This window comes from Aotus nancymaae, unplaced genomic scaffold (assembly GCF_030222135.1).
Source record: "Aotus nancymaae isolate 86718 unplaced genomic scaffold, 86718_ANA_hifiasm-v0.15.2.pri h1tg000083l, whole genome shotgun sequence".
In the NCBI taxonomy this organism is placed as follows: Eukaryota; Metazoa; Chordata; class Mammalia; order Primates; family Aotidae; genus Aotus; species Aotus nancymaae.
Window position 1 is genome coordinate 3,852,234 of NW_026988498.1, and position 22,794 is coordinate 3,875,027.

The 22,794-nt window shown below is 46.4% G+C and overlaps 1 protein-coding gene across 2 annotated transcripts in view; it reads right to left on the reverse strand.

Annotated features, from left to right (window-relative positions):
• ITIH5 (inter-alpha-trypsin inhibitor heavy chain 5) overlaps positions 1-22,794 on the reverse strand; it is a 92,909-nt gene that overhangs the window by 17,489 nt on the left and 52,626 nt on the right. For both annotated transcript variants that reach the window (XM_021670607.2, XM_021670608.2), the window contains exons 8-9: positions 5,359-5,527; positions 1,089-1,398 (exon numbers count right to left, since the gene is read on the reverse strand). In XM_021670607.2, the coding sequence (XP_021526282.2) occupies positions 1,089-1,398; positions 5,359-5,527 (479 nt within the window). The remainder of the gene's footprint in view (positions 1-1,088; positions 1,399-5,358; positions 5,528-22,794) is intronic.

Below are 22,794 nucleotides of genomic sequence, written 5' to 3' on the forward strand. Positions count from 1 at the left end.
GACCATCCTGACCAAAATGGTGAAACCCCGTCTCTACTAAAAATACAAAAATTAGCTGGGTGTGGTGGTGTCAGCCTGTAGTCCCAGCTACTCGGGAGGCTAAGGCAGAAGAACTGCTTGAGCCTGGGAGGCAGAGGTTGCAGTGAGCCGAGATCACGCCATTGTACTCCAGCCTTGTGACAGAGCAAGACTCTGTCTGAAAAAAAAAAAAAGAATGCATGGGAGGAAATCGAGAAAACGGTAGCTAATCCCAAACCAAGGACCTGTCTTTACTACATACCTTAGGGACCTCCACTTCCATTTATCATTAATAAATGTCCTTTGATTATGGCTATTAAACACCTACAAATCTACCCAAACCTCCCCTTTGCTTTTAAGTAGATACCATATATGCCACGATGCAGATTAAAGCACCTCACGCTGAACTGGGAGCTGGCTCTTCACTCAGTCAACAGCAAAGTGGCAGACTGTGTGTGGCAACATGAGATCCGAGGGAAGCTATTTCTGTTTTAAAAGATCTAAGTTTTCTCCATCTCTCATTTGAAAGATCTCATTTCTTCTCCACCTCAAAATAATCTGATGATTTGCCAGTTTTATCTGGTTGTTTTACTCCTAAATAAAATCTTTTAGCTAGTACTCAAAATGAAAATAACAGTACTCCACTACTTACTCACAGGGTAGAATAAAAGTAAACTTGCTAGAAAGTGCTTTGAAATATTGAGATGTTAATGAACCATGAGAGCTCATTAAATACTTAATATAGGATGGCCACTGTACCACTGCTTTAATAGCATTTTTATATCACGATATTCTCATTAAATTCTGCAACCAACCATAATCCTCATTTTAGCGATGAGGAAACGGGGCTACAGACAGTCTTAAAATCTTGCCTAAAGTCACAAAAGAGGACCAAAATTTGAACTCTGAGCTGCCTGGTTTCAAAACACATTGTGACACCTCCCAGTGCAATGACCTGTGATGGTTGTCAGCAGACGCAAGGCTGGGGTGCAGCAACACGCTCCTGCCCAAGTTCCCACCAGTCACCCCTCCACACCCCTGCCAACCCCAGACAGCCTCAGACAACAGACCCGATGAGCTGTGAGCCCGCGTCCTCCTCCTCATGCACACGCCGCGTGAGGCCGCAGTTCTCCAGCGACAGCTTCTCCAGCAGCCTGAAGTCCACGTCGTTGCCGATGCCGATGGTGAAGATGCAGACTTGGCCTCGGGCAGCCTCCCGGGTGTTGTTGAGGATCTTGAGGGTGTGCGTCTCCCCGACCGTGGGCTTCCCATCCGTCAGGAAGACGATGAGGGACACGCTCCGGTCTCCACTGTCACTGTGGGCCATGTACTTGTTGAGGAGCCTGATGGCCGTCTGTAGGGCCTCGTTGATGTCTGTGCCTGCAGGACACCAACACGGGACAGCTCAAGCCTCTGCACTTAACTCCCCACTCTGAAGGCACTTCCTTTCTTTTTTTTTTTTTGAGATGGAGTCTCGCTCTGTCACCCAGACTGGAGTAAAATGGCACAACCTCCGCTCACTGCAAACTCCGCCTCCCAGGTTCAAGCAATTCTCCAGCTTCAGCCTCTTGAGTAGCTGTGATTACAGACATGCACCATCACACCTGGCTAATTTTTGTATTTTTAGTAGAAACGGGGTTGACCATGTTGGCCAGGTAGGTCTCAAACTCGTGACCTCGCGATTTGCCTGCCTTGGCCTCCCAAAGTGCTAGGATTACAGGTGTGAGCCACTGTACCAGGCCTGAATTTACTTCCATAACTGCAGCCCACACTCAACCACCCAATGGAGGACATCCAGAAACTTGGTGTGCGTTTGCTAAGTGCACGTAAGTGACTGGGGATTATCCCGCTGTAACAAACCTTCTCCAGAAGGCGTGTGGTGACACCTTAGCTTAGCAGTCCCCACTACCTGAGCTTCAATGGCTTCTGTGCCCTTTTCTTAGAATGGCTTTGAAAAGAGCAGGAAGGTGCTGAGCATACAAGACAGCAGGAATTCGGAGGGAGAAAGAGCCGCAGAGGGAGGAGGGGGCATATGACGGGAGGAAGGTAGCTGCTGACATCTCAGATGCCGTCCAGTGTTGTCCAGGGCTGGGCGGTGCTGATGAAAGAGTGAATTTCTTGCCTGTATCATCTCTTCTTTCCTTGCTTCCTGTCCTTTCAGGTTACCTCTGCTTGCTAGAACTCCGCAAAGAGAGGGAGCATGAAATATTTCTCCTCCTGGCCCCCCTTTTTCCTCCAGAGGCATTTGTCAGCAGCAGGTCTGATTAAAGTTGGGGGCCAGCTGGGCACAGTAGCTCATGCCTGTAATCCCAGGGGAGGCTGAGGCAGGCAGATCACCTGAGGTCAGGAGTTCGAGACCAGACTGGCCAACATGGCAAAAGCCCACCTCTACCAAAAATAAAAAAATCAGCCGGGCGTAGTGATGCATGCCTGTATTCCCAGGTGCTCACGAGGCTAAGGTTGGAGAATCACTTGAACCCAGAAGGCAGAAGTTGCAGTGATCCAAGATTGAGCCACTGCACTCCAATCTAGGTCACAGAGTAAGATCCTGTCTCAACAGAAAAAAATGAAATAAATAAATAAATGAATAAATAAAATAAAGTTGGAGGCGACAGGGAAGAAAAACTTTACCAGGAATCTGTGGCTTAGAAAACTGATCAAAAGCAGAAAACAAATCTCAACTCTGAGAAACGATGGAAGAATAAATACCCGTGATATTAGCAGGTATCTGTGGATAGCAAGAGGTTTTTCTCTCTTTTCTTTGATGATTTTCTTTATTTCTCAAATGTTTTAGAATAGATACTTCCATGGAAAAAATGGGGTGAGAATATGAGCAGGCTTCTGGAGTTCTAAACGTTCTGTTTCTTAATCTGGGTCTGGGTTCTGTCCAGTTTATGAAAACGTGTCAAGCTGCACACTTACCACACATACATTTTTCTGTGGCTGTATTACACTACAGGTTACTGCTTCCTTAAAAAAGTGTTCTCCTGTTTTCTTTCCTTTTCCTTCTGTTTCTCACTATGTTTCCCAGGCTGGTCTCGAACTCCTGAGCTCAGGCAATCTGCCCCCTTGACCTCCCAAAGTGCTAGGATTACAGGCGTGAGCCACCGCACCAGGCCTAATTTGCCTTTCTTAAGGCCCAGTCTAATTTCTTGGTGCCTCTGGGTGTGTGAGTAAGGATAAACTGACATTTGTTTTTTTTCTTTTGTCTGTAGTTAGCAATGGTGCCAAACCTCTCACTCCACTTTAAAGCCAATGAGAGCCCAGGCAGAGGTATGAATTAGCTTTCCTGATGGCACACAGACACCAGAGGCCCTGCAGGGATTGGCATCAAGCCCACGTTAAGTGGGGCATCCCCTGCCCACTGAAAATAGAGAGGAGCTGTCCTCAAAGGACTCACGAGCACCAGTGAGAAGGATCACCCAAGTGGGTTAAAACAATGGCCACATCTGATGCTTAAAAGAGGACCTCCTATGTGCCAGGACCAGTCTAGCCACTTGAAATGTTTCAACTCACTCCATCCTGATTTGACTCCATTGTTATCTTCATTCTACAGATGAGGAAACTGAGGCATAGAGGTGAAGCTGGATTCAAACCCAGGCAGTCTGGCTTCGGAATCCTTGCTCACAATCCTGATGCTGCACGTCTTAGCGAGAAGCAGGCTGATCTGTAGTGCACCTGCAGAGGCTTAGGCAACGTGGCATCGAGAAAAATGAAGGAAACCAATAGGGTTTCTAAGGCTTGGAGTCCAAAAGACTGTACTTACATCAGTCATCTTTTTTTTTTTTTGAGACAGTCTCACTGACACCCAGGTTGGAGTCCAATGACGCAGTCTCAGCTCACTGGAACCTCTGCCTCCTGGGTTCACACAACTCTCCTGCCTCAGACTCCCAGTAGCTGGGATTACAGGCACCTGCTACCACGCCAGCTAATTTTTTGTATTTTAGTAGAGACAGGTTTTTGCCATGTTGGCCAGGTTGGTCTCGCACTCCTGACCTCAGGTGACCCGCCCCCCTCGGCCTCCCAAAGTGCTGGGATTACTGGGGTGAGCCACCATGCCCGGCCCAACCATTTTCTAAAGCTGTTTATTACGCCACAACCCTATTCCACTGGAACACACACGTCATTCTTCTAGTAAGCAGGACCATTAAAATAAATCCAATCTACAAATATCCACAGAGCATGCCCTCTGTGTCAGGAACCGTGCAGGGAGGCCGGGACTATGTAAACATGAAAAGGAATCTCTTCCTTCAAGGGTTTTAGGGTGTTGTGGACTTCTTGAGAGAAGAGGGCATCACTATCATATTAAATCTAATCTTCTGTTTCTCCCATCAAACACCAAAAGAGTTCCTGGACTACACTGTTTCAGAGACTAGTAGGAAATCCCAGTGTAAAGCAAAGTACCAGCCAAGCTAGATCAAGTTCCAAACTAAGTCCATTTGGGAAATGAGGGCTTTGTCTTGGACTGGGAAACCATGAATATATGAAAGATGGAAAACCCCGGATGGGAGAAGAGTCAACAGAGTGTTTTGTATGTTTCCAGATTACTGAAGTGGAATCAACCAGGAGGTGGTGTCTCTGTACAGAGCCTGTAAGGAAGGGAATAGGGAGTAGGTCCAGTTCTGTAAAATGCGCCACTACTAAGCACCTCTTCTGTGTCCACTGCACGGGTGATACAGGGAATGGCAAGAGCAAGGCGCAGGGCCTTAGTTAGAGAACTTAACATCTGGCACAGCTGGGTAGCACACTGCTCTGATTCTCTAGTCTTCTCAGAATTCTTTATGAGCTTTTCTCTCCTCTCTTAACATTCTGCACCCTTGCCTGGGCACCACCCAAGACAAGCATTCAGTGGCTGAGAGCCTACGTCCTCCCCATCACATTTGACCTCCGCAGCCCTCCCGGGCCACCCAGACACACGTTTAGGGCTCCTTATTTTGCAAAACAGTTCCGCTTGCCACTGGCCAAGGTGCGCATGAAACGCTGGCTGGTCCCTGTGGCTTTAATTCGAGACACCCCACAACTTACAAAAGCAGTATTGTTTTTGTAGCAACAAAACTTATTGTAACGGGATCCATGAGATGAACCAGGAAAGCCTCCAAACACCTGTCAGGTTATCTTCCCCCAGAACTTGACCAGCTTCGTTTGGGGACTGGGAAAGGAGAACACGGATCTGGTATTCGGAGCAATGTAAGCTGCTAAGAAAACTGTCACCTGCTGCCTCCTTTCCTGTCCCATCATCAACCCCAGCTTTCAAATCCTTGTCTCTTGGCAAAAAAAAAAAAAAAAAAAGTATTATTAAGTCAAAGTCAAGCCAATGTGAGAAGAAGGAGTCACCTTTACCTCCAGTGGGTGACATATGGTGAATGTAGACTTTGCCATCCCTGACGCTGTCCGGAGTGACCGATATCAAGTGGTCCTTCCATACTTTGATCCGGTTGGAAAATCCAATGATACTGAAACGGTCCTGGGGTCGGAGGTCATGGAGGATCGTGAAGAGGGCATCCTTGGTCTAGGCAAACACAAAAGCAAAACCAGCCACAGCCACTCACGTGAGTCCACTCGCCCCCTGTTCTGAAAACTGCCCCCAACCCAGGAACAACGTCAGGGTTCAAAGTCAGCATCAACTCTGTAAAGGACACTTGGCTGAATGTCAAGAAATTGGTTACCTGGCTGGAAAAAAGTGGCATAAAGGTGTTATGGTTGTAGACACGAGTGAATCAGCGCTGAATGTATGAAATGTCTCGTGCTGAAACCCGCCACAGTGCCTCAGGCCTCCACATCTCCACCATTGCTGTTCCCTCACCCCGCGTGTTCTTCCCCACCGCCCTACCTCCATCTTTCACTTGACAAGCCCCTTGTCATTCTTAAAACCCAGGCAAGTGTGCAAATTCTCCGTTTGAAATGTTTCTAACTTCCCTAAAGAGAGCTGATCATTCCCTCCCTTAAGCTGGCAAAGCCCTCACTCAGCACATTCCTATTATAAAGCACACGTGACACCATGATGATGATTCTTCTGTCTCCTTCCCTTCCGGGGTTGTGAGCTCTTTGCAGGGGGGTCTCCTTCCTCTATCACCTAGTGACACGCAGGGGGCGCTAGGCCAAGGTGAGGCAGGTGAATGAATGAATGAATGTTTAATGAATTATAAAATTAATGGCCCAAATAATAAATACCATGGGAATTGAAAAGATTATGAAATTACTGTGGACTGGAGTGATGTGAGGCTTTACAGAGAAAGAGGAATTTGAGGGTGAGGTTTAAAAAATAGCTTGAAAGAATTGGAAGGGCATTCTTTTTTTTCTTTTTGTTCTTTTTTTTTTTTTTTTTTTTTTTGAGACAGATTCTCACTCTGTCGCCCAGGCTAGAGTGCAGTGGCTCGACCTCAGCTCGCTGCAACCTCTGCCTCCTGGGTTCAACCAATTCTCCTGCCTCAGCTTCCTGAGTAGCTGGGATTACAGGTGCGTGCCACCACGTCCAGCTAATTTTTGTATTTTGGCAGAGTCAAGGTTTTACCATGTTGCCAGAGTGGTCTCAAACTCCTGAGCTCAGACAATCCACCTGTCTCAGCCTCTCAAAGCTTTAGGACTATCGGCATGAGCCATTGCACCCAGCTTGGGAGGGCATTCTGAAGAGAAGGAAGGAGGTTTGAGCAAAGCCAGGAAGTAATACAGGTGAGATCGAGGATGCTGAGTGGTAACAAGTGTGCACTAAAGTCAGCTGTGACACGTGGAAAGAAGCAGCCATATGACCTGAAACCAGAAATACTCTAGGAGCCTAGGAAAGGTTTCTATAGTAATCCTCAGATAGTGTGAGCGAACACTGTCCTCCCAAGCAGCACTGTTGTTAGACGCTTAAAGAGGCTCAACGTATGAGGCAGGAGAATTGCCTGAACCCAGGAGGCGGAGGTTGCAGTGAGCCGAGATCATGCCATTGCACTCCAGCCTGGGTAACAAGAGTGAAACTCTGTCTCAAAAAAAAAAAAAAAAGAGACTCAGCGTAGGAGGTCAGGGACTTCCACTGCATAATTACCATGAAAGGACACCTTGCATCTTTACAAAGGTGAAGAGTACAGGCTTCAGGGCCAGCTGTCACTCTTGAGGCTGGGTTCATTCCCAACTCTTCCAAGAGAGCCCTTCCCGGCCTCCCAGCCCTGCCCTCCATTCCCCAGAGCATGGGCCCCTGCGTTCTCCCTTCATGTTGATAGACAGAATGTCCTCTCTGTGTGCATTGACTGGTCTGTCCATCTCCATTCTATGCTTCTGTGTGCAGGAGCTTTTTCTGTTTTATTATTATTATGTTTACATGGCTGGAGTGCAGTGGTGCGATCTTGGCTCACTGCAACCTCTGCCTCCTGGGTTCAAGCAGTTCTCCTGCCTCAGCCTCCCAAGTAGCTGGGACTACAGGTGCATGCCACCACACCCAGTTAATTTTTGTATTTTTAGTAGAGATAAATTTCACTATGTTCTCCAGGATGGTCTTGATCTCTTGACCTCATGAACTGCCTGCCTCGGCCTCCCAAAGTGCTAGGATTACAGGCATAAGCCACCATACCTGGCCACTTTTTCTGTTTTATTATTGTATATTTATTATTCTATATTTAATACCCAGCAGTGCCCGGTGCATAGGAGATGCTGGACAAATATGCCCTGAATAAGTGAGCAGTGAATAAAGGACCCATCTGTCACACTGGACAGGGAGTTCTGAAAACAGCCATCCCCTTGCCCTGCTCCCTGCTCCCAACGTGGTGGCATTGTGTACACTGTAGGGTAAACATCTGTTGTATTATTAAACAAATAAGACAAAGACAGAGAAGGACAGAGACAGAGGAGTCAGAGACAGACAGAGAGAATACTCAAGAGGGGACAGAGAGAACGAGAGAGACAGAAAGAGTGGGGGAAAGAGGAAAACGGGGGTGGGGAGGAAAATAGAGGCTGGGAGGGGAGAGAAAGAGACAGAGAGGTTTTGTTGGTTAATGCAAAGCACGAGAGATACAGCCCAGCCCTTGAGAACCTAAGACAGACACTACGGAGAATGAGGACACGCAGGAAGCTCTGAGCTGCCTGATGGACAAGCTGCAGTGACGATCAATGACTCAGAGAACTGCACTGCACAGGCAGGGGCGGCCTCAGCCAGGGCGCCGGGCCCTTCTCATCCTGGTTCATCCTGGGCTCCCTGCCCCTCCTCTCACTTAGAGCCAGCATACCCTGTGTGAGCATCAGACGGGCGCTCACAATTCAGGTGTCCCGACCCAGGAAGGTCTGAGGTGCCGGCTGGGATGGGAGGGACAGCAGCACACAGTGGCCAGGGTGGGGCAGTGCTGAGCCCGGTTCTCAAGTCCTCCTGCAAGACTCCATGCTGCAGACGGCTGGGCCCGGCGTGGCCGGGCTGTTTGGGGGCCTGCCGGGAGGGGACCCATGGCAGAGCTACTGCCTTAGCTGCTGGCATCCTCAGGGATCCTTCGCAGTGTGCCAAGAACCTCCAGAGGGACCCTTCACAGTGTGCCAAGAACCTCCAGAGGGACCCGCCTGGCTCTTAAGCTGGTATTTTTTCCCCCCCGCAGTGATGGATATTCTGCTTTAGGAAGAGCTGTTCAATCTCTCCACCCTCCTTCCCTCAGCTCAGCAGCTACAGGCTCCTTATGACCTTGTAAGGCCTCAGCTGCAACTTGTCCTTGCCTGCACCAGAGAAGGCGGCCCAGGCCCCTCCCGGTTGCTCCATTCCCACTGGGAGGAGAGCTGTGTGGATGGACTCCTGCCCTCATTCCAGAGGGGCCAACAGCTTCCATTAACCTTTGCAGACTGCAGGCACTAACTCCTGCAGACTGGAGCCACCCAGCCTCACTCACCCCTGCAGACTGGAGCCACCCAGCCCCACTCACCCCTGCAGACTGAAGCCACTCAACCCCACTCACCCCTGCAGACTGAAGCCACCCAGCCCCACTCAGCCCTGCAGACTGAAGCCACTCAACCCCACTCACCCCCGCAGACTGAAGCCACCCAGCCCCACTCAGCCCTGCAGACTGAAGCCACTCAACCCCACTCACCCCTGCAGACTGTAGCCACCCAGCCCCACTCAGCCCTGCAGACTGAAGCCACTCAACCCCACTCACCCCTGCAGACTGAAGCCACCCAGCCCCACTCAGCCCTGCAGACTGAAGCCACTCAACCCCTCACCCCTGCAGACTGTAGCCACCCAGCCCCACTCAGCCCTGCAGACTGAAGCCACTCAACCCCACTCACCCCTGCAGACTGAAGCCACTCAACCCCACTCACCCCCGCAGACTGTAGCCACCCAGCCCCACTCACCCCTGCAGACTGAAGCCACTCAACCCCACTCACCCCTGCAGACTGAAGCCACCCAGTCCCACTCAGCCCTGCAGACTGAAGCCATTCAACCTCACTCACCCCCACAGACTGTAGCCACCCAGCCCCACTCACCCCTGCAGACTGAAGCCACTCAACCCCACTCACCCCCACAGACTGTAGCCACCCAGCCCCACTCAGCCCTGCAGACTGTAGCCACCCAGCCCCACTCACCCCTGCAAGCTGCAGGCACCCACTCCACTCACCCCTGCAGACTGCCTGATTGGCGAGGGGACTAAGTGGCTGGTTTTAGAAGGCCACACTCACTCTTTGGGGTCATAAGAAGAGTTTCCAACAAGACATCCTCCTCGTCTTTATTCTCTTGGATAAGGACAGGGGCTATTTGGAGTGGAAACCAAGAGGAGGGAGCTCAGGTCACTGCCTGACAACTCCTGACTGGGAAGCCAGTGGGGAGGAGTTAGCAAGTCTAGGGGAGAGTGGGGGATCAGGAATAGGCTGGAAAACCAAACACCTGTGCCTAGGGAAAGAAAAATAAGGGGCACCTGTGGGGCCTCACTGAAAAGGAAAACAGTGTTCTTTTCTCTTTCCTATTTTTTTTTTTAATTTTATTTTGAGACGGAGTCTTGCTCTGTCCCCAGGCTAGAATGCAGTGTTATGATCTCAGCTCACTGCAACCTCCTCCCCTGGGTTCAAGCAATTCTCCTGCCTTAGCCTCCCGAGTAGCTGGGACTACAGGTGCATGCCACCACACCCAGCTAATTTTTGTATTTTTAGTAGAGACAGGGTTTCACCATGTTGGTAGGGAGTCTCGATCCCTTGACCTCATGATCCGCCCCCCTCGGCCTCCCAAAGTGCTGAGGTGTGAGTCACCATGCCTGGTGAAAACAGGGTTCCCACAGAGGCCAATGCGCACGAGGCCCTTTGGGTTTACCCTGGGGGATCCATGCCTGTTCCTAAAAGCACGATCCATAGTGAATAGGCGTCATCTCTGCTAACACAAGAGGACAAGCTGCAGACATGGGTCCACATGTCATCAGAAGAGATCTTTTAAAAATTTCAGGTGAGGAGCAATGGCTGTGGTCCCAGCTATTCCAGAGGCTGAGGCAGGAGGATCACTTGAGCCCAAGAGTTTGAGGCTGCAGTGAGCTATGATCATGCCACTGCACTTCAGCCTGGGCAACAGAGTGAGACCCTCTCTCTAAAAAATAAATACATACATACATTGATTAATTAACTAATTAAATTAACATTTAAAAAATACCAGATGATGTTTGAACTGAAGGGAGATTTTGAAAATTGCACCCAGATACATTTAACAAATGGAAAGAATACACTTCCTACTATTCAGATAGTGAAGACATACCTTGCCCTGGATGCAGGCGTTACATGAGATTCCTTCTAATCCTAGTTATTTAGAGTTACAAAGGACAGAGATCACTGTCTGTTTAATACTATTTCATGGTAATGAATTCCCCTTCTTATAAATAGTTCACTTGTGGTTAAAAGAACAAAAACTTATTTGCTTCAAAAACGCAATCTTAGAAGTCCATTCCAGCTCTGTCTTAGGTTTACTATTAAATAAATCCTTTAATCTCTGTCTGTTTAAATTCTTCCAGGCACAAGGCGGGACATAAATACAAGTAAACTCTATTTCAGATTCTCCATCCCTTCAATACAGTTGGCAATGGTCTTGCTTGTTCTAGTGGATCTTTGGGGAGGAAGATTACAGAGTCTCTTCTTTTTTTCTTTTCTTTTTTCTTTTTCTTTTTCTTTTCTTTTTTTTTTTTTTTTTTTTTTTTTTTTTTTTGAGAGAGTCTCACTCTGTTCCCAGGCTGGAGTATGGCACAGTTTCGGCTCACTGCAACCTCCCCTCCCAGGTTCAAGCGATTCTCCTGCCTCAGCCTCCCGAGTAGCTGGGATTACAGACATCAGCCACTATGTCCAGCTAATTTTTTTGTATTTTTGATAGAAATGGGGTTTCACCATGTTGGCCAGGATGGGCTTGATCTCCTGACCTCGCGATCCACCTGCCTCACCCTCCCAAAGTTCTGGGATTACAGGCGTGAGCCATCGAGCCCAGCCTGCAGAGTCTCTTTAATGGTGTCTGTCCTGTGCATCACAGGCCCTGCGTGAAGCCGCGCTGGGAACAAGAGATGGGGCCTTCCCTTCCCTTCCTCTCCCTCTTTCCTATAAAACTGAGCCCAGGGAGCTTCAGGCTCTCGGCACAATCCTCAAAGGGGTAAGTGTTCCATTGTGCTAACCACCATGCCATGAATGGCCAGTAAACATTTCCAAGAAGAGAAGCGCTGTCTAGTGACACCCTCAGAGGGGAAGTCAGGGAGCCCATGGAAGAGCCCGCTGCGGCCCACACTTCCTCCCACTTCCATCGGGTACCCACGAGGCAGCTTTTCTCAAACCATACTCAATGGACACTAACCCTCACACAAAAGGCTCTTGTGCCACAATCCCTAGGTTTGGGGGCATAAGATGAGGAGAAGCCATGACATCACAGATGAATCCAAGTTCAAGGGAACTCGGCATTAGCCATTCCATGCCTCCAGCACAATGCTCGTGCTGTTCTCCTAAGGGACGCCATCACTGGCCACAGTCTAAAATGTTTACCAGGGAGTTGACATTTTCCTTCTCGTTGGTCCACACAGTCCTTTTGAATGAGCCAAAGAGAAAGGCCTAAGATGAGCAACTTAAAATAATCCACTAAAGGTCAGGTGCAGTGGCTCATGCTTATAATCCCAGCACTTTGGGAGGTTGAGGCAGGAGGATCACCTGAGGTCAGGAGTTCAAGGCCAGCCTGGCCAACGTTGTGAAACCCTATTTCTAATAAAAATACAAAAATTAGCCGAGCATGGTGATGCATGCCTGTAATCCCAGCTACTCAGGAGGCAGAGGTAGAAGAATCACATGAACCCAGGAAGCAGAGGTTGCAGTGAGCGGAGATAGCGCCACTGCACTCCAGCCTGGGTGCAGAGTGAGACTCCATCTCAAAAAAAAAAAAAAAAAAAAAAAAATCCAATAAAGAAATCAAAGACCTTCTGAAAGTCTGATTTGAACCATGGAAGAGAATCATGATTAGCAAATACACACCATGAAAACAGCCCTAAGTTTCTGCAAGGTAATATTAGAAAATAAAAGATGCCCAAGACAAGCTGTAGTGGCAGGTCAGCCTTTGTCCCTTCTAAGGTGGGTGGAGGTCATGGACACCAGTGGGGAGGGGGCAGATGTCTGTACTGTCCTTAGGCCTTCCTGACTCGGCAGGCAGGAGGTCCTCAGTGCCCCTCGGTGGGCGGCAGTATGGCCCTGTCATCATGCCATCTGAAAGAACCAACAAAAATAAAAAGCCATTCCTGACTTCATCAGAGTTCACAACAACAGATTCTTGCTGCAACCTGAAATTTCTTGCCTAAGCCCACAGGGAGGAGAATGGAAATGTCCACCTTCCCAGCCTCAAATCTGTCACCCCCCTCTGCACCCCACAGACACCCGTACACAGCATGGTCCCAAGTCACCTTGGAGTCATGATCATGGCTGAGCCCAGAGTAGCCATGACTTGCCAAGGGACGTCACCAGGCCGTGAGTGTCCACTAAGCCTCACTGGGGGGATTCCAAGTCCACAGTACTACAAGATTACAAAGACCTATTCTATAAAAGGTAGCATAAACTTATGTTACACTCTGCCAGTCATTCAATAATTTGAAGGAAACTTCTCTGAAATCTTATTGTGACTGACACACCAAGTAATCAGATTTTTTTTTTTTTTAATCTCAGTCTTAGAAGTAAGGCAATAAACAGAGTAGGAAGAACCGGTTCTCCATAATGTATTCGGGTCCATATCATTGTTGCACTTTTTAAAAATCTAGCAACAGATTGGCTCCCAAGAAGAAATCAAAACATTACAAAATAATGCTACTCCACCGCCTATGGTTCAAGAGTGTAAGTAACACTTCAGGGGGTTATGAAAACGCCTACAGGAAATCAATGCCCGTGCAATGCCAAGTTCCTTTTGTTGAACCTCTGCTATAAATACCTCCTGAAATGAACCACATTATATAATTCATATTAAAAATAAAAATTTTCAATTACAACAAACAGAAGATAACCAAAAAAGGTGTCTCTGTCAAATTGAAATTTTGTTGAAAGAAACTAGAATGATTTTTCTATTGGCCAAAATGTTCTTTTTGGAGAAATGGCAGAAGCTAATTAGCTTTATTCATATAAATGGAAAATTTGGGATACAAGTCATACATCTTCCAAAATTTTAAAACGGTTTAATGAAATTTCACTTAGAAGTAAATGTCAAAAACACTTTTCTTTGGTCTCAACATTTTAACGTTCACACTGCCAAGAGAAAGATATTTCTTAAATTAAGCAAAATCACAGAGCTCCTATTTTTAAAATATATTATTTTAAGCTACTACACTTTCATTTACTGCTTAAATACTACTTTCAAATGCTCTTTGAATGCAGCACTGTGCTAGATAAGATCACAACTCCGATTTGAAATACTTATTTGCATATGTGTTTACCTAATCTATGTAAAAATATAAACAAATTATTTCTTCATAGCAAGATAAAATGCACTTTCATTGTGAAGTTTCTAAATACCAATACCATTTCATGACTGGTTCTAAAATAGAAAGATTGTTAAAGACTAAATTCTGGCTAAAGTCAGCCTTAAGTTTTCTTAAAAAGGCTGAATAGATTTAGATATTAAAACATTTTTTGCAATATAAACAAAACTAATTCCATTAATCTTTGTGTTTGCATAACATATTCTAACTTGAGAAGTGAACTGTTTCATCTTAACCCTCCAGCTTATGTTAAGATTAGTTACCTAATGTTTGGACTTTGCTTTCACAAGTGTATCAAACATATACCTAATCATGTCATTGTACGTTTTTCTGAAAAGCTCTTTGCCAATAACATTTCTGCTATTCTTTATGACATAGTAGGCAAATCCATTTTTTATACTTGATGTGTAAATAACTCAGGGCTAGAAACAGATTTTTTTCCCACTTGCCTTCATGTGGAAGGTCAGTACTTGGGAGGATTTACATTCATTGTCAATTCCGTACTTCTCATTCTAGCTGAAAGACAGCCTTAGCACATAGGCGTGATAGCCTTGACAAGAACCCAGCCTACCTCTAACTGCTGCTCCAGGTGATGCCCAGGCATGGCTGCCTGCTCTAACAGGAAGGAAGGAAGAGGATGGTGTTAGATTCTGTGGTGTCTTGCTTACCAGCTCAGCTATGCACTTAAAAGACCTGTTCCAATTTATCTCCTTTTCTAAATGTTTGTACCAGGAAGGTTTTCAAGTCATCTAGTCCAAAACATTACCCAGACCTTCACACTATAGCATATTCAATCTTCTTGCATGCTTCATGGTTTTCCCCACCCAAGAATTCACTCTTTCTTTTCCTGCCAAGAAAATTGTATCCCATCTTCAAGGACCAGTTCCTTTTCCACCTCCATAATTAATCTTTCCCTGACTATCTCAAGTTCTTTCTCTTCCCTACAATCCTTTCCACTCTCTCTGTTAGCTTTGAATGATGCATGATTGCTCCATGTTCCTTTCTTTTTTCCCAAACAGAGTCTCACTCTGTCACCCAGGCGGGAGTGCAGTGGCGCGATCATGGCTCACTCCAACCTCCTCCTCCCAGGTTCAAGCGATTCTCCTGCCTTAGCCTCCCGAGTAGCTGGGACTCTAGGTACCCACCACCATGCCAGGCTAATTTTTGTGTTTTTAGTAGAGATGGGATTTTGCCACATTGCCCAGTCTGGTCTCGAACACCTGACCTCAGGTGATCTGCCCCTCTCGGCCTCCCAAAGTGCTGGGATTACAGGCATGAGCCACCGGGGTCAGGCTAGTCTGTGTTTCTTTTCCCCAGCAAAATTCTGAAGTTCTTGGTGAAAGTGACTTAGGGCTAATGCCCTTGGATACAAGCTTTCTCCTTCCTCCACGCTTCACACATGTCACGCATCTTCCTCATTCTGCTTGGATCCAATCCCCCTCTTCTCATGCCACCCACTCAATTAACTTCTAAGAGGCCTTTGAGACTCACTCAACTATGCCCTCCTCCACCCCCTACTCTCCCACCACTAAAAAGAACTGATCGCCACCCCCCAACCCCTGACCCTCTCATAGAGCCCTGTTACACGGCACACTCTCTGTATCATTTTTGCCTGACTTTCTCTTCTCTGGGCTTCTTGTGAGAAAACGCTGTGTCTCATGTATCCCTGTATCCCCCCTACCTAGCGGCTCCCTGACAGCTTATAACCCATATTTGTTTTGTGTTTGGAGAATCTGAAGTCTAGAGTCAAAGCCAAAGTGGGAAGCTGAGTGAGAGTCAGGTGTCCTGAACCCAAGAAGTGGGTGGCTGTGCTATCAGACACGACCAATGCCTTGGAATTTTACCCAGTTGCAATTTCAATCAGCCAGCCAAGACTACACAATGCCCAGTGACAGAGCGTTCTGACACTCTGATAAGCACTTCCACATTTGTTATCTCACTTAATTCTCTTTGACTTGTAGTGTTCATTTCGCTGTTACTTGTAGCAAAGTTTCATTTCAGCCCCTATCTAGCCCTTTACAGAAAAAGTTTGCCAATCCGATTTGAGACTTAAGTGAAAAACTAGGAAACCAGAAAGGGGGAGAGTAGGCTTTTCTGTGAGTTCCTGGCGCCACACTTTGTGATGCTCACGGCAAGGCTGCAATCTGAGCAGGTGATGCAGGAGCACCCCAAGCTCTATACTGACAAGCGTCTCTTTGTATGACAGCCACAGAGTGCCCACATTCAGAGATACTCCACATTTCAATAACATGACCTCATCTTATAACAGATGCGGGCAAGGTTGCAGAGAAAAGGGAATGCTTATACACTGCCGGTAAGAATGTAAACTACTTCTGTCACTGTGGATAGCAGTCTGGCAATTTCTCAAAGAACTGGAAACAGAGCTCTCATTCGATCCAGTCATCCCACTATTGGGTATATACCCAAAGGAATAGAAGTCATTCTACTATAAGGACACACGCATGAATATGTTCATTACAGCACTGTTCTCAAGATCAAAGACATGGAATCAACATAAATGACCATCAATGGTGGATTGGATAAAGTGGTACAAATACACCATGGAATACTATGCAGCTGTGAAAAAGAACAAGATCACATCCTTTGGAGCAACATGGATGGAATTAGAAACCATTATCCTAAGCAAATTAACCCAGGAACAGAAAACCAAATACTGTGTGTTCTCACTTGTAAGTGGGAGCTAAACATTGCGTACACATGGACACAAAGAAGGGAACAACAGATACTGGGGTGTACTGGAGGGTGAGAGGAGGGTGAGGGTCCAAAAACCACCTATCAGACACTATGTTTATTAGCTGGGTGATGAAATAGTCTGTACACCAAACCCCCTCAACACACAATTGACCCATATAACCCATCTGTGTATGTACCTCTTGAACCTAAAATAAAAGTTTGAAGGAAAAATAAATCAAACATAACCTCATTTTACCTTTAAGATATACTTCATTTGGGTAAATCTTAACTACTTCAACAACAATACATTTTTAAATGGGTGCCTCTAATTTATTTAAAATTGTCTGTATTATCATTGTTGGGGAGCAATTCTTTTCTTGAAACTAAAAATTCAAGTTTTCACTCACAGACTAGGGAAAAAATATTTTGCCCTCTGCCCATCATTTATTACCTCATATTCTGAGTCAGAGGCAAAAACCAGTTTTCCCCACTGTCTCCTGCTTCCTGCCTCAAGCCCCAGATCTCTGTTTTGCAATGTTTTCCTGAAACATACATCTGCTGGTAGTAACATCTGGACAAGGACAGCTTAGTAGATGAGAATAAACACAAGCAACTGGCATGTAACTCGAGGCCGTCTCGATGAGTCCTTGCTCTAGACAGGTGTCAGCAAACTGTGGCTCAGGGCCGCGCTGCTGCCTGCTTTTCCTTACTAAGGTTTTACTGGAACAAAACCACACTCATGTCTTTGTATATTGCCTGTGGCTGTGCTCTTGTCACAAGGAAGACAGAAGATCTTGCACTCCAACAGCAGAGTTGAGTGGTTACAACAGAAACCATCTGGGGGCCGGGCGTGGTGGCTCATTCCTGTAATCCCAGTACTTTGGAAGCCAAGGTGGGAGGATCGTTTGAGTCCAGGAGTTCAAAACCAGCCTGGGTAACATAGTGAGACCCAGTCTCTACAACGGGAAGGGAGGGGAGGGGAGGGGAGGGGAGGGGAGGGGAGGGGAGGGGGAAAGTTTGAAAAATGAATCTTCAGCCTGGCGCCAAGGCTCACGCCTGTAATCCCAAAATTTTGGTAGGCTGCGGTGGGTGAATCACCTGAGGTCAGGAGTTAGAGACCAGCCTGGCCAACATAGTGAAACCCTATCTCTACTTAAAATACAAATTAGCCAGGAGGGGTGGCATATGCCTGTAATCCCAGCTACGCAGGAGGCTGAGGCAGGAGAATTGCTGGAACCTGGGAGGTGGAGGTTGCAGTGAGCCAAAATGGTGCCACTGCACTCCAGCCTGGGTAACAAGAGTGAAACTCCATTCCAAAAAAAAAAAAAAGAAAGAGAAATCATTTGGCCTGCAAAACTTAAGATGTTTATCATCTGTCCCTTTACCAAAAGAGTTTGATGACACTGGCTCCAGAAAGCCAGAAAGGAAAGCTAGACTCTTGTAATATTTCCTGGGACCTTACTTTCAGACGCTTACGCAAAGCCTAGACTTGAACAGGCAAGAGTGGACCTGATGCTCTCTGCTGTCAATTTTTATTTGCGTGATAGCCACATAGCGCTTGCCTTCTGAGACTCCTCCCCGACAGTCTTTCAGGCCTGTTCTCATTTGGCAAGCTTGCATCCTCCTGCTTTCTGAGTGTCTCCATTTGTTCAGGGAATTCTCTCCTCTAACAAGACAGCAAGCCCTCAGAGGCCCTTCTGGATCCCGCCGCCCATGCCACGCTATCCTCCAGGCTGTTCAGTGAACCTGATTGCCTTCTTTGATCTCCATCCTTTAATTTTTGTTTGTTTGTTTGAGACAAGGTCTTACTCTGTTGCCCAGGCTGGAGGGTAATGGCGCCATCATAGCTCACTGCAGCCTTGATCTCCGGGGCTCAAGCCATCCTCCTGCCTCAGCCTCCTGAGTAGCTGGGACTACAGGTGTGGACCATAACGCCTGGCTAATTTTGTTTATCTTTTTTGTACAGATGAGGTCCCACTATGCTGCCCAGGTTGGTCTCAAACTCCTGGGCTCAAGCCATCCTCCCTCCTCGGCCCCTCATAGAGCTGGGATTACAGGCATCAGCCAGCACACCTGGCCTCATCCTCCCTTTTGAAATCTGGCAGATCTGTATAGTTTGAAGAGGGCAGCTACAATGTCACACTTTTGGACATCACCGGACTTGACAGTCACCCAGCTTGCCCTATCCGCCTTGCCACAGTCTACATCTCTGCCATCTGCACACTCAGACTTCACCTGCCCAATCCAAATCATGAAAGGGAAAAATGGTCTGCAACCATATACACCCCCAAGGTGTGCTTAATGTTAAATAATAAAATGTTACTTGATAATTCTATGAATCAAAGCAGAATAGCTTCATGAGCTATTTTTCACAATGCCAGCCTGCTGGCTGGCACCTCTTTGACCAGGTGACATCTGTGTGCACTCACCTGAGATGGGCAGCACTGTCCTTCACATTACTTGGTGACAAGAACAGGCAGAGCCTCAAAGCTTGAGAAGCAGTCTACAGGCCACCACTGTGTTATGGTGCATATATGATGTTACGGTGAAGTGCTTTAAGTAAGGCTGAACTGGGCTTCAATCCTAACTTTCCTACTTATAACTTTGTGCATTTCAGTATAATTACATCATCTTTCTGGCCTCCACCTTCCCATGTATAAAATGGAGATAACAATGTCTACTTCGCTGGATGATGGAAAGATTAAATGAAGAAATGTACATAAAACTCTCACAGCACTTGACATGCACCGATCACTCAATGGTAACTACTGTGCCTCAGAAAAATGCAAGATACATATATCGTTTTTGGGCTGGTAGTTTGGCAGCAAATGTCATTACCCACCATGTGTGAAGAGCTGGGAACGCATATTGTAATGATCAAACACAAGATGCTCCCCAAGTCCACGGAGCTTACAAATTATTCACCTATAAGGTTACACATGAAATATCCAAGTAGCTCTTGGGAACCCAGTTTTGGACAGAGAGGGAGAAACCAATGTCCTAGAGTATAAAGTAAGCCTGTGAATGAAGCAAAATCGGCATGGAGATCACAGTCCTCCATTCGTTAATTCACGTTTGACCTCATTTTAACTTGACAATTATAGAAAAGAAACATGCTTGTTCTTTACCCTCTAAAATTGTCGGCCAGGCACAGAGGCTCATACCTGTAATCCCAGCACTTTGGGAGGCCGAGGTGGGAGGATCATGAGGTCAGGAGTTCGAGACCAGCCTGACCAACATGATGAAACCCCGTCTTTACTAAAAATACAAAAATTAGCCGGGCATGGTGGCGTGTGCCTGTAATCCCAGCTACTTAGGAGGCTGAAACAGGAGAATTGCTTGAACCTGGGAGGTGGAGGTTGCAATAAGCCGAGATCGCGCCACTGCACTCCAGCCTGGGCAACAGAGGGAGACTCTGTCTCAAAAAAAATAAATAAATAAAAATAAAATTGTCAACCAAATTAAATGGAGAAAGGAAGACAAGCTTCAAAGCTACATGGGAACCTAGAATTGGCACAGACAGACACAGTGTGGGAACAGGTTTGGAGACCATTAAAGCATGAAAAGCATCTGGTAACTGATCCATCATCACTGCTTGGTTGCCAAAGAGGGTCCCTTAGCCAAGTTTTTTAACATGAATGTGAAAGTAGTAGATCTAATTCTATAGATTAGGGAAAGGAAAGGCAAGAAAGTGGACACTATGGTAGAGGAAAAACATGTTTCTCCTTAATGCTCCCAAGGACTACATGTCTGTCAGCAAATGTCAATGCTTTAAGCTTGCAACTAACAAGAAAAAAACAAGCCTTCCCTGATTACATTTCTCTTTTGTGTGTGTGTGTGTTTGTGTGTGTGTGTGTGTGTGTGTGTGTGTTCTTCTCAGCTCCCATCCTCACTGAGAAGTTTAGAAGCTCAAAACTTGGTTCTTGGACTTCAGGAGGTAGAAACCCTGCCTGACCCAACCCAGAGCCATCTCTCAACAAACTCATCTGCAAAAGCACACAGGAGGGAAAACAGCGAAGCCACATGCCAGTGAACCTCCGGCAGCTCTGTTGCTGTTCCCCGGCTGGGCAGGTCCTGGTTTCCAGGTTCATGTTCCCACTGGGATTAGGACAAGAACCAGAAAATGCCTCGGCGGCTCCCCAGGTGCCAACATACCCCTTACCGAGTATACTTGTTGAAGGTGCAATGGTCTTTACAACTTTTTCTAAATCAATGGTTCAAGTAATTATTAAATGCCAACTATGTGTCCTGCATTGCAATAAGTGCTGCGAAGTCTTTCAGGCCTGTCAAAGATGAGGGGGGCCAAGTACATCTGAAATAACAGTGAATGATTCTTAATAGAACCCATGTGGATGTGTGACAAACATCCCATGTTGCCAAGCCTGTTGACACAATATGGAAGCCCTCTGCTTGGGGTAATTGTCCTCTTCACCAAGAGACATAACATCACATACAAGACTCTTCAAAGAGCCAGCTAAGCTTTTCGTTTAACACTGTGGCCTTGGAGAAGCTGAGAATTGCAACAATAGTCAGCAGTTTTCAAAACCACTCAAGGCAGCGAGGGGCTTTCGAAATTGGTCAGACATGTGTTTGGCTGGTCGAGGGTGGCTCTCCTGGAAAGAGGCCATGCTGTAGCTTCGAAGCCAGCAGAGTGCATGCCAGACTCTCAGCGGCTAGCAACGAATGGAATTTTAATAGCCAGGAATGAAGGAAGAGGGGAGAATAACAAATGATCTGACATCTGTTATTACATTGCTCTTGCATCATGCGAGGAAATCCCTGCCTTCTGCAATGCAGCCTTCTCAGCTGGGTCGTGAAATCTAAGACCGCATTCACCTTGTATCCATTTGCGGTTCTGCCAGCTGCACACGTGTGCTGCCTCACCACAACCACACTGTTACTCGCACGGTGCCTGACTCGGTTCTCGGACTTCAGATCTGGGACTAAAGGCTGCCCCCACCATTTATTAGCCAACTTACCTACCTCTGCAAAGCCTGTTTCTCCATCAGCAAAATGGGGATGACCACTAAATTATTTTAAAGATGAAAGATTCTTGTATTAAATCATTCACACAATAATCTTAGCTACTTTGGAAATGCCCCATGCCACATTTTCAAGAAGTGCCTGAATTATTTTATGATTAAAGGTACATTTAGGAGACCCTGATTCAGTTCATTAGTTTTCCTCTGGACAAGTTGAAGCAAGATTTATCTTTCTGGGGGTTATTTGGCAAGAAGATTCTTGATCACTCTCCCATGGGAAGTGGAAGATGACACTGGGGCAGTGAACTGGACTAGGTCTGGGGTTAAACCCTGAAGTGACTCTGGCACCTGAAGATGCATTTCTTTAATTACTTATATGCTTGATGATTTTTTTCACAATTTTATTGAATCTTCTTATTTCTTTCTAGTAGCTTGTTTTACAACCTTTGCTCATTTTCTTTTTCTTTTTTTTTTTTGAGACAGAGTCTCGCTCTGTTGCCCAGGCTGGAATGCAATGGCACAATCTCGGCTCACTGCAACCTCTCCTCGGTGCACACGATTCTCTTGCCTCAGCCTCCTGAGTAGCTGGGATTACAAGCGCACACCACCACACTTGGCTAATTTTTTGTATTTTTAGTAGAGACAGGGTTTCACTGTGTTGGCCAGACTAGTCTCGAACTCCTGACCTCGTGATCCACCTGCCTCAACCTCCCAAAGTGCTGGGATTACAGGCGTGAGCCACCGTGCCCAGTCCATTTTCTTATATAGAATTAATTTTCATTAGTCTGGAGCAGTTCTTTATATACTAATGATACACTTCTGTCCTTTTCCTGCCTGCAAGTTTCTAGTCTTTTGTTTACTTTTTTTTAATTTACAACAAAAATTTAAAATTTTTATGTAGCAAAAGTTATTGATGTTCCCCTTTGTAATTGCTTTTAGGCTTCAAAGTGATTATACTGCTTTCGGCTTAGAAAGTTTCCTCCCGCTTGAAAATCAGTTAAATAGGCACCTGTATTTTTTTTTTTTTTTTACATATTTTGGGGTATGGTTCATTGATTACCTCTAGCCTCTTACTCCGTTTGGAATTCTTAGTCTGGTAACAGTTGTAAATACTATAAATTGGCACAGACTTTTTAGAAAATGTTATTGAAATATGTACCAGACCCACAACTGTGTTGATATTCTTTGCCCCA